This window comes from Equus quagga, chromosome 15, assembly GCF_021613505.1.
Source record: "Equus quagga isolate Etosha38 chromosome 15, UCLA_HA_Equagga_1.0, whole genome shotgun sequence".
Lineage (NCBI taxonomy): Eukaryota > Metazoa > Chordata > Mammalia > Perissodactyla > Equidae > Equus > Equus quagga.
The window spans coordinates 20826362-20839185 of NC_060281.1; the positions used below are offsets into that span (position 1 = coordinate 20826362).

General features: G+C 37.8%; 1 protein-coding gene across 1 annotated transcript in view; it reads right to left on the reverse strand.

The window, feature by feature from the left end:
- Window positions 1–4709: 4709 nt before the first annotated feature.
- The window catches only part of CDC5L (cell division cycle 5 like), a 52180-nt gene continuing 44065 nt past the window's right edge, over window positions 4710–12824 (reverse strand). The window contains exons 15-16 of the mRNA XM_046640036.1: window positions 9959–10171; window positions 4710–9001 (exon numbers count right to left, since the gene is read on the reverse strand). Coding sequence (XP_046495992.1) covers window positions 8897–9001; window positions 9959–10171 — 318 coding nt within the window. The 3' untranslated portion in view covers window positions 4710–8896. The remainder of the gene's footprint in view (window positions 9002–9958; window positions 10172–12824) is intronic.

The window sequence follows — 12824 nt, forward strand, 5'->3', positions numbered from 1 at the left end:
AGTTTAGTCCAATTTTCAGTTTGATGAGTCCCTCAGGTTTACTAGGTCCAGTAATATATAAAGGACTGTTTTATTTGCAAACCAATCAGTGTTCCGGGACTGCTTAGTCTGGTCTGAGATTTCAGATCCCGTGGTGCTAAAGGAGAAGAACAAAGCCCGGGCCCTGGGCTTGGCTTGAACATCAGTTCCATCACTTGGGCAAATCCCTTCCCGTCATGAGGTTTCAGTCAGCTCATCCACAAGTAAGATTTTATTGCATTAATTGCTTAGGGTTCCCTCATGACTGTATTTTGTGCACCTCTCTAGGATCAGGATAGAAATAAAAAACAAAACAACAAAATCTAACTAGTCACCTCTGCTGCTTATTTAAGCTGAAAAGCCTCCGAATCAAAGAATGAGAGAGTAAGGAAGGGACAGTGACTCATTGCAGGCACGAGACATGGCCCCACAGCCTTTCTGAGGCGCGGGGGGTGGGGCTGGAAGGCCCCCGGAAAGCAGGGCACACTGCACATCTGACCAGAGACCACAGAGAGCTGTGGAGTCTCCGAGTAGAAGACGTTCCTTACAACCAGCAAGTTTAGTCTAAATTGGCAGTTCTCTATTTTAAGGATCTCAGTATCCTTTTACACTTTTAAAAACTGAGGATGCCAAAAATCTTTTATGTGGGCCATATCTATTGATATTGACTATTAGAAATTAAAACTGAGAAAGCTTTTAGATATGTATCTATAAATTCACTTTAAAATAATAACAAATACTTTACTAGAGCAGTGGTGGGCAAAGTTCTGTAAGGATCACACAGTAAATACTGTAGGCTCTGCAGGCCACTCTGAATTCTGCTGTTGTAGCATAAAAACAGCCACAGACAACAGACGACAAAGGAAGGTAGCTGTGTTCCACTAAAATTTTATTTACAAAAACAGGCGTGGGCCATAGTTTGCTTGAAAACAGGCTCAAAAGGACTAAAGTGATCTGCAAGTAAATTAACCATATGCTAGAGTAAAGTCCAATGAGATTTTTAGAAAAACAAAAGCCAGCGATATAACAATGTGTACCATCCTCTGTAGGTCCTAGACCTGCACAGAACTGGAAAATAACCAGGAACCAAGAGAAAAATCAGTCCATAGAAACAGACCCAGAAATGACAGGTTATGGAATTAGCAGATAAGGATGTTAAAAAAGCTATTATAAACATGCTGTTTATGCTCAAGAATGTAAAGAAAATATGAAATAATGAGGAGACAAATGATGTAAAAAAAGAACAAGACGGAACTGCTAAAGACAAACACAACATCTGAAATGAAAATTTCACCAGAACAGAATAATAACAAATTAGACACTGCAGAAAAAAAATCAAGGAAGTTGAAAAGCAGCAATAGCATTTATGCGAAATGAAGAACAGAAAAGAAATAATTTTTAAAAAGAACAGTGCCTCAGTGACCTGTGGGATATCGGGCAGTCTAAGATAAATGCCCACCACAACCAACAAATGATACCCATAAAAACCCACTCTAGAGAGAGGGAGGTTAAAGTAAAAAGATGGAAGAAGATACAGCATGAGAACACTGATTAGGAGATAACTGAGTAGCGGTATTAATATCAGACAAAGTAGGCTCCAGGACAAAGAAAGTTGCCAGACATAAAGGAGGACATTTCATAATGACAAAAAGGGCAATTCAACAAGAAGACAGAATAATCCTAAACGGGTATGCAGACAATAACGCAACTTCTAAACAGAAGCAGCAAAAAATGATAGAAAGGAGACATATGCAAATCCACAATTACAACTGCTGATTTCAACATACCTCTCTCACCAACTTACAGAACTGGAGAAAAAAGCCATTAAGGATATAGAAAACTTGAACTCAACTGATCAATGTGACCTAACTGGTATTTACAGAAGATTACAGCCTGCAGAGTACACATTATTTTCAAGTGAACATGAAACATTCATCAAAACAGGCCATATGCAGGGCCATAAAACAAGTTCCAATAAATATAAAAAAATCATGCAGTGTGTGTTCTCAAACCACAATGGAATTAAATTAGAAATCAGTAACAAAAAATTAGAACAGTGCTGTGCAGCAGAAATATAATGCAAGTCACATATATAATTTCAAATTTTCTACTAGCCATTTTTAAAAAAAGAAAGTGAACTTAATTTTAATAACATTGTTTTATTTAACCCACTATATCAAAAATATTCTCAACATGTAGGCATTATAAAAAATTTATATATTTTACACTTACCTTTTTTTTTTTAAGATTTTATTTTTTTTTCCTTTTTCTCCCCAAAGCCCCCCAGTACATAGTTGTATATTCTTCGTTGTGGATCCCTCTAGTTGTGGCATGTGGGACGCTGCCTCAGCGTGGTTTGATGAGCAGTGCCATGTCCACGCCCAGGATTCGAACCAACAAAACACTGGACCGCCTGCAGCGGAGCGCGTGAACTTAACCACTTGGCCACGGGGCCAGCCCCAATTTTTTACACTTTCTTTTATACTCAGTCTTCAAAATCCAGTAAGCTACTTACAGCACATCTTGATGTGAACTAGCCACATTTCAAGTGCTTAGTACACGTGGCTCAAGTCACACAGGTCACATACTGGACAATGCAACTCTTCCACAGTAGGTTAACAAATATGTTACAGCTGGTTATTTTAATACCCATCTATTACTACATTGTTGTACTTTTTTTCCAAAGGAAAAAATCTTGCTTTGAGACAGAAGACTTCTGAAATCTTTAGACATGTCTAAAAAGTGTTAACATATTAACCATCAAGATTGCTAATCTGTCTTCCAATTTGTACTCCCATTCACTCGCCCACAACTGCAGTGGGCAAAGCTTTGCCAATTTTAGCCACTGGTCTCAAACTGGTCCACCACTCATTCCATGAATACCTGTTGGCCATGTCAGGGTTCTCCAGTTCCCTGTGTCAGATGCCCCACGGCCCACCTTTAGTTTTCCCTGCACAGACAGGACAGCACACAGGGCCTGCCCCTGGTGGTGGTTCACCCCCACCCACTCATATGTTGGAGCCCGCAGGAATATCTTGCCATCTAGTTATGTTGTAAACGTTTGTCCAGGGGTTTGGGGTTGCTATGTTTTTATGTGGAGAGTAAGAAAATCCAAAAATCCAAGATATTCCAACCATCACTATCATCTCAGGATTTGCTTTTATAAACATATGCACGTATGACTCATAAAAATAAACCTTTTCTTAAGAGATAATATTGTCTGAACTCCCCTCCTTGCCTTTATTTCTGGCTGCAAGTGTGGAATAAAGGGGCCCTAAAGAAATAACGTAGGCTTGCAGGAAGGATAAAGAACCAAGGAAACACTCCAACAAATGCTCTAAGCATGAGACCAGGCAGAGATGAAAAACTTGGATCCAAACCCAAAGACTGGCCACCAGGGGCAACAAGCAGATGAAATAAACAGCTTTGAAAAGTGAAATAGGAGGCGTACCCTAGAGATTCCCTGGAGACACACATAAACAGTCCCCTGACCGTGGTGTAAAGAGCTGATAATGGAATTAAAACTGGGTCAGACAACAGCTTCATTCTTTATCCAGCCACTAAGAAAATTACAAGCTCAAGTGGGACTTTGGAAAACAATGGTTATTGTGTCAGCTCCAAATTAATCCTCTTGCCCTGGTTTGTGATACTGGAGTTGTAACCTATAAACATTTCTCCGGTGCCAGTGGACACAGTATCAGGTGCTGTAAGTAGAAGGCCTGGGGCGCCACTGCACGTGGAAGGGGCTTCACTTCTGGTTCTGGTGCTCCCACCATGTCACTGTCAGCATGTGGCTTTCTTGCCAGTGGGAGGCTTCCCTGCCCGCGATGTGTGAAAGAGCATGGCACACACTCTCCAGAGGTTTGCTGGCACCCCAGCAGGCAGCTTTCCTCCAAGTGTCACCAGCACCCCAGCAAGTGACTTCCTGGCAAGTTTCCCCGCCACCTCAAACTGTGGCACCTCAGCAAACTTCTCCATCCAGCAAGCCACACACAGCCTCTTCAGTGAGATCTGCATCTCCGCCTGGCAGGGTGGGAAGGGGTCCTCCAAGTTTGTCCTTCCTAGGGTCTACTCTCTCAATCTACAAGATGTGACAGCTCCTCCATCTGCTATTCCTGTATTCTTTAGGGATGTCTTTGCCCCTCTTAGTGGCTAATCTGTTACTAATTAATAATTCTTCATATTGAATTCTCCCTGTTGCAATTACTGGTATGGTTTCTTTCTCCTGAATGGATCCTGAACCCTAAATGATACCATAATCCTTTGTAAAATTTAAAAGAGGATGTATATTTTCTAAATCACTAAGAAAATTAAAGCCAGGAAATTATAGTCCATTTAGAAAATAAGAGGAATCAGTGAGAAAGCATAAAACGTGATCACAGAAGACCAAAGTCAGTAATTAACATAAAAGCAAATGGATTAGACTCCCTATTAAAATGCAAAGACTCTCCAAATTGGTTGAAATATAAAATCCAACAAGACAAACTGTTTAAGAGACAACTAAAGATTACACGAAAGTTAAAAATACAACAATTTATCAAGCAAATATAAACAAAAAAGGAAGAGAAATATTCTAATATCAAAGAAAGTAAAATTCAAGGGAAAAAGCATGAACAGGACAAAAAGAGTAACTTTAGACTACTAAGTCTTCTTTATGAATTGTACCCTAACAGACACAGGTATTTATATACTAAAGAACAGTATCAAAATATACAAAGCAAAAGTTCTAGACAAACAAGATGAAATTGAGAAAAATAACTATAATGAGACTTTAAGATAATACTGTTAGTCTAGATAGTTTATTACCAAAAATAAGAAAATAAGATTTTAATAATATAACGAAAGTGGTTAAATACTACACATTCACCTCTGCCCTATAGAAAGTGAATAAACGTTCATTTAGAACACCCATAGAACACTTTCTTAAAATGCCAGCCCCAAAACCCCAATAAATTCTAAAAAGGAGAAACTACGTAAGCCATATTTGCTTTCCACAAGGCAACAATCTAAAAATGATTAAAAAAAAAAGAACCACACTGAAATTTTTAAATATTCTTAATTATTGAACCTAAAACTTAAAACAGAATGATAAACTATTTACAAAACAAGACACATCAGCACAGCTGGGAAGTGAGCGTCTTTGAAATGAGACATAACCAAAAGTCTTCAACGTATTCATCTGTACACAAACAAAAATAAAAAATAAGCATCAGACGCAAAAAGTTACAGAGAAAAAAATCTAGAGAAAACAAAGGAAATAAACATAAAATAAGAAAGTAATACATTTTAAAACAAAATCACAATTGATAAATCCAAACACTAGCTTTTTTTGAAGGGAAAAAAGATACCTTTAGCAAGCGTAATGAAGAAAAAATAAAACATGGTAGAATTAAGAAAAGGTAAATTTCTTATAACTTAAAAGTAGCAACTTAATAGAAATGAGATTTTTTATTCTCTACTAAAATTCTCTAACAAATATGTTAAATTTCAACAAAATGAGAAGTTTTATGGAAAAGTATGAATTACTTAAATTTAGTAGATAAACACAAAAGGAGAAATACATTTTAAAACAGAAAATTTAAATTTAAAAACAGATAAGATACTAATAGTTACAGAAGAAACTGACAGTTATATCCCGAAATTATCTCCAAACAGGGCTCTGAACTTCAAAGTTTTATAAGTACAGTCCTTCCATCTTCCATGGAACAAATCACTCCCATACTGTAACGTAACTGCTTAATCACACGAAAATTTATACAGTTATCCTATTCACTTTAGAGAGCTGGCAGAATCCGCATGTCAAAACCTGGGTGATGACAGCCCAAAAGACCAAACTCACTCATGTAATAATGCCATTTCCCTAAATAAAATATTAGCAAATCAAATTCTATAGTGCCAACAGGGCAGTCCCATTTTAGAAGAAAAGCATTCCAGAGGACATCACGTATTTCAAAACTAATTTTCCGAGAAAAATAAATGTAAAAACACGGGCCGCATGGCTGGACAGCCTAAGTCCACAATCACCGTAGTGTATTCTTTTCTTTCGACACCGCTTTTTCTTATCTCGGCCTGGTGAGACATTATACAGGATGGCCAGAGAATGTTTGTAATTATTTCTAATATTTCAAACAGGACTCTCGCTCATGGTGGTGGTTTCTTTTGGCTCTTTATCAACTTTAATTTCTGTCCCAAAGTTACTGAGACTTGAACATACTTTCCAACACTGGCTGTTCCATTACCACTCAATGAAGCCTGTGAGAGAACATGATCAACGTGACTGTTGAGAGGCACCAAAATCGCTGTCAGACTGGTGCTGGGGAAGAGCCCTGGGCTTCACCGGGCGCTGAGGAAGGAGGACGGCACGTCTGTTTACCGGTTAAAGCCGCACTGCTGTGTGGCAGAATCACCAGCAGTTTACAAATGCACTGAGACTGTCAGTTGTGAAATGATGCCATTATTGGCCATTTTTTAAGCTCTAAGTATGTACATTACTTCAAATTTTGAAAACCATGTGAGTCTTTATTAATATTATTAGATCAACTATTTTAAATCCATATAATTCAAGTCTACATAGGATGCAAGAAAACTGTAAATCTCTTTAAAAAAAATTTTTTTAGTTAATCTATGATCCCAGAAGTTCAAAGATGGTTTAATGCTGGAAAACCTACTAACATGTCATCAAGGAATCAAATGAAAAAGAAAAAAACTAAATGATCATCTTCACAGATATCCAAAAAGTATATGTGACAAAATTTCAGAGCCATTCCCACTTCAAATTCTTGAAAAACTAAAAATAGGTATTTCTAGATATCCTTTCTAAATAAAGAATATCTGACTCAAAACAGCCAACCTAAAGGTAAACACTGGACATTCACGTTACAATCGGAAACAAAACATGAGTGTCCACTATCATCACCATTTACCATTGTCCTCAACATTTCCGCCAACAAAACATGCAGCAAAAATAAAACTATTACAAGAAACATTATCATTATTCATAGATGATAAAGTATTTCCTAGAAAACCCATACAAAATTACCAAAAAAAGTACTAGAATTAAGTGACTAGATACCAGGAAAGTATACATTTATGATCTGGTGAGACTACAGAATTATTGCAGCTCCAATCTTTCCACCTGTCTCAAGACTGCCTCTATCCTAGTTTGACTCGATTTTATTTTTGCCTAGATTACTGAATCAGGCTCCCAAATTAACTCAGCCTGGTGAGACATCATACAGGATGGCCACAGGATGTTTCTAAAACAACTCTGATCATGTCATTCCTTTGCTTACAATCTTTTCACAGCCTCCCATCACAGGATAAGATTCAAATTCCTTACCACAGCCTTACATGGCCCTGTACAACCAGGCCTTATACAAATGCCATTCTTGACACTCTAGCCACACTGTCTTCCTTTCTGTTTCTCAAACACACCAAAGGGGCTTTGTGCTAGTTACTCACTCTGCCGACATGGCTCTTCCCTTGAATCTCCCAAGGATGGCTCCTTCCAAGACGCCAACCACATCTTATCCTAAATGCTACCTCCTCAGAGAGCTCTTTGATCATCCAACCTAAAGAAGCCACCCAGCCACTCTCTCTCATCACCATATTTTACTTCCTTCCATAGAATCTAAAGTTCATGATCTAATACTTTTCCCTGTATGTTTAGTATCTCCTCCCACTACCGTCACCTCCATGAGAGCAGGAACTTTGTCTTAATAACTGTTAATCACCAAGACTTAATAAGTGCCTAACACGTAAGAAGAGTCACCCAATAAACATGTGAATTTTACTTGTCTAGCATTCTCAATAGACTGGTAAGCTCCACAAAACAGGAACCATACCTATTTTATTGATTGTTCTATCTCCAGGACTCCAACACTGGGTATATAGTCAATAAAATCTGATAAATGAACCAATGAAGGAAGAAAACCTCTTCTTTCCTTCCTTAGTCTCCAGTAGTCTAAGACTGAGCAATCTTTTGGTGGGTCCAACACATTGTTGGCCCATACTGAACCTGTAGCCAATCAATACTGTCCTGCATGACCTCATACGAATTGCTATAAAGTTAGATCTGCCCACCTTTACCCATTCCCCAAATTCTACACTCGTGTGATTGACTTCAGATAAACACAGAGTTTTAATAAAGTTTGATAGCCTTGTTGAAATTTATCTTTAAAATGCCTGTCAAAAAAATATTTACAAGAAAATAACAGGGCAAGAAAAATTAAATCTTTTGAGTCCTAATCCGCAAACTGTCTAAGTAGCTGCGCAGAGAAGAAACCCTCCCTAAAGTTATACTGAAAAAGAAAAATGAGCTATGAAAAACTTAATCTATCTTGTCAGTGTACAGAGAAATGACCGTTCTATGCTAAAACGGTCAAAACTAACAAAGCCACAAAAGGATTGCCTCTTAAGGATTTAAGTTAAGATTCTGGATTGCCATTTTGATTACCCAAGAGTTACTCATTAAATATGACCCAGAGTACATATTTGCTGGTTTGTGGGCACTCTAAGTATCTAATTACTTCAAACAAAGGGCTACATTCTCAATTTTTTATATTTTGTTTTTATTCAAGAGTTTACTCACAGGCAGCATTTTAAAATCAGGCTTTTAAAATTAAAGGTCAAACTGAAAAAATTTTGCAAATATGACACTGCTAAAAGAATGATCACCTTAATAATTTAAACCCTAAAATGCCCTATGGAGTTAAAGTCTTTATACACAGAATGTGTAAGATCGATATCACTTAAAATAAACAACTGAAAAACCACAGATCGTGGGCAAATTTGTCAATGAAGATAAACATCAGTTTCAGCCTTCCAGAGTATGAAAACCAGCAATTAATTCATCTTGTGACAGAATATAATCTACGTTTCAGAATTTGGACTTTAAAGTCTCTTTCTCCAGCAGTAAATCAGCATATCTATGCTGAAGTTCCTTTTCTCTTTCCTGTTGTCGCTGAACATCTTCTTTTAGACACTTGAAAAAACAAAAAATATTAAATAATTATTTCATACGTAAGCACACTGAAAATTAAAAATATCTTATGGTACTTTATCATGTTACAAACAGCTTGAGTTAAGTCATGACTCTTAAGAGGTAAGTATTCCCAAAGAGCAACAAAAATAGCAACTACTTCTGCTATAAAACCAGCACAGTCATGCATCACTTAACGACGGGATACATTCTAAGAAATGGGTGGTTAGGGGGATTTTGTCATTGTGCAAACATCATAGAGTGTACTTAACACAAACCTATATGGGACAGCCAGCTACAAACCTAGGCTACATGGTACTAACCTTATGGGACCACCGTCATATATTCGGTCTGTCGTTGACCAAAACGTCGTTGTGTAGTGCATGACTGCATTGCAGCCATTCTCTGATTTGGTCATGACTACCATCTGATTGTAATCTCTGATGCTATCTCAAATAAACAAGCTATTATTGTCCTGTCAATGCCCATGAATGCACTTAAATAAGCCATGGCTGCTCTTTATCTGCATCACGTACACTCAGCAAATAAAGTTACACCAAATCTAGCCACAGGAATTTGATGCTTTTGAATGACTAGCTATATTCCCAGCATCCTAAGTTACAAAACAAAAAGACATTAGTTTAATGTATCTCTAAGAGCTATATGAATGTGATGCAATTAAGTTTCAGGGGGACAAATCACAAGGGTTATTTATTCTATTTCACAGTAAAGACAGAAAATCAGTAAAGGAAAAGCCTTTGCATCCACAACTGGCCTGGTCCACCCATCTACACAAAGGCCATTCTAGATGAGAAAGCCAAAGACTTTTGGGTCTCACTGAAAAAAGCCAGACAGTATCAACTTCAGAAGACAGCCTGCGCAGAAAGGAAAAAAAAGGAAAGTCCTGATAATTCTTTGCAGCTCTCTTTCTAAGCAACGCTGCCAGGCAAGAATTGTTACCTCTAGCCTCCGGGGAATAGCAGAGTCTTCATGTTTCTTGAGTTCTTCAAAAGTGCGTAACTCCAGGTAAGCCTGCTCAATTTGGTCCCACAAGTCATTCAACTGTTTCATGAGCCCCATAGCACGAGACTGGTAACCCCCAAGCAAAATTTTCATCTTCTTTTCCATCTTTGCAGCTCTCTTGGCTTCTGTCGTCATGTGACCCCTGTTTATCTAGGGGACAGGAGAGATCACATAAGCACACATGAGAAAAGCAGGCTAAGAAACAAGACTAAAAAGCTTCTACTGGTTCATCCACTGCCTCAAAGCCAAGTACATTCACGTTCCTTAGACTTCAGCTACCGTAACACAAAATGAGGCTTAAGAAGGGTTTGTCCTGCACCTGAAGGGTTTTACAGGTTAGTCCTAAATAATCTAGTTATAACATCACCCATGATTCAATCTCAAAGCAGGCTTGAATTTCACGTATGAAATTCTCTACTTCTGAAAATAACTGCTGTCACTAATCTTCACTGACTGTGGGACTGGCGGCGACTCATCTTCACCATCTATATTTCAAAAATGCACTTCTATGTCATACATCTAGCACATTTTTAATAACTGAATAATATCCAATTAATGTACCACAGTTGTGTACAAAACATAACCCCCTCAAACTATAAAATTACGAGATTATTTTTATAACGTTATAATCCAAAATTTGGCATAAATCCCATAAAGAAAAGAGAAGATCACATTTGGCAACAAAAAAAATTTTTAATTTGGAGGAGTAAAGAGACAATATAAAATTAAAGGAAATGACAGTTTTCCTATTAAATACATATATTGAGCACAGCTGGGCTGCCTTCTCAGATCATTCTACAATCAGGGAAAATAATTAAAAATGCATAAACTCACAAAAGAACAGGAGAGGGACAATTAACAGAAAAAAGATTTCAACAAAATTCTGATGCGGCAAGGCAGAGAAAGCCCCAGCTTAGAGGGTCCAAAGAGAGGCGGATGAGAAGGAAGCAGGTGCGTAATGCAGAACCCTATTAGCATAACGCCTTCTGCAGGTGTACATCCTACAGCCTACAATATAATCACTTCACAGTGATCTGCAAATGCTTGTTTTCAACATACAACACTACAATTGTGAGGTCAAAGCCTTAGGAATAATTAGTACATCTGCGTTAATTTCTTTGCGTCTGTCTGTTCTTCCTTTCTGCCTTCCTTCAACTCCTTCTCTCTTCCTCCTTCCCTCCCCCAAACGGATTCTATCAAGTGACTTCTATAAGCAATCAAAACTAAGTAGTTTCAGGATAATGTATGCCCAAAGGATACTCTCTAATTCAGAATAATGCAACTGAGGACACTGTGTAACAAGGGAGACAGTATGACAATAGGTAAATACTTTTTTTCTCAGATACTAAATGTAGGAGTGGGGATAAATAAGCAGAAACAGTACCACAGAAAAACATTGTCAAATACGAAATAGTGATATAAAAACTGTACATAGAGTGTTTTAAAATACTTAGAAGCATATAATCACCAAAACAAATATATAACTTTCAAACATCCACTTCAATATATAACATCTGATTCAAAAACAAACATGTCAATCTCAATATTTTATGACTGGAATATATAAGAACATCAAAAAAGAAGGTGTTCCTCAAAAAAGTGCTCCTCAAAATATAAAGTATACTTCTACCGGAAAAGTAGTACTTCATACCTATCCATCTCCAGCTTAGTTTATTAAAAGTGACACAGATCTAAAATTAATTTAAATAAAGCTCTTTTAAAACCATTCATATCTTCAGCATTTTGTAAAAGTTTTCTTATTCCTCTCTAATTCATTTAAATAAATGTATGAATAAATAATGTCCTTTATAAAGGAGCCCTTTTCCTCTAACAGATAACAAATCAAGGTAAGTTCCATGGCAGCCATATTTCCTCTAACCGTCAGGAAGTACGAGGGGGAAGTCCGCACAGTATAGTGCGGAGTGAGTCACTCTTTCTACCCAGCTCTGCCACCCAGGTGTTCTGAGTTGACACAAGTTATTTAACCTCTGTGTCTCCATTTCTCCATCAATAAAATGGCAGTCATTGCAAAAAGTTATTATGAAGCTTAAATAAGATAATGTACATAAAACCCTTAGCTGCCCAGTGACTGGCATAGAGTAAGCAGTCGACAAATGTTAGCTCTGACTACAATTATTTTATAGGTAGTAAGAGTTTAACCATTTTGCTCTCCTAATAGGCCAAGACACTAAGGACAAGGCTTTAAAACCTTCTTTAAAATCCCAACTTCATGGGGCCGGACCCATGGCGGAGTGGTTAAGTTCATGCACTCTGTTTGGGTGTCCCAGGGTTTCACCGGTTCAGATCCCAGGCATGGACATAGTGCCGCTCATAAGGCCACGCTGAGGCAGTGTCCCACAAAGCACAACCAGAAGGACCTACAACTAGAATACACAACTATGCACTGGGGGGCTTCGGGGAGAAGAAGGGAAAAAAAAAAGATTGGCAACAGTTGTTAGCTCAGGTGACAATCTTTAGAAAAGGAAAAAAAAAAATCCCAACTTTAATAAAAAATGGTGCAGACCCCCTCCCTGGAAATAAAGCAAGGAAAATTTGCTGTCCCTTCTTTGAAGCAAGCGGTCACCCCTGACAGTCACCACATCAAGTAACATGTCCTGGAGCATGTCTTTCAAGCCAGTGGTTTTCAACCTCAGCTAAACTTTAGGATTACCTGTAGAGTTTTTAAAATCTACCAGTGCCAGCACCCTAAACCCAGAGACTCTTATTTATTTATTTATTTATTTATTTACTTGTGAGGAAGATTGGCCCTGAGCTAATATCTGTGCCAGTCTTCCTCTACTTT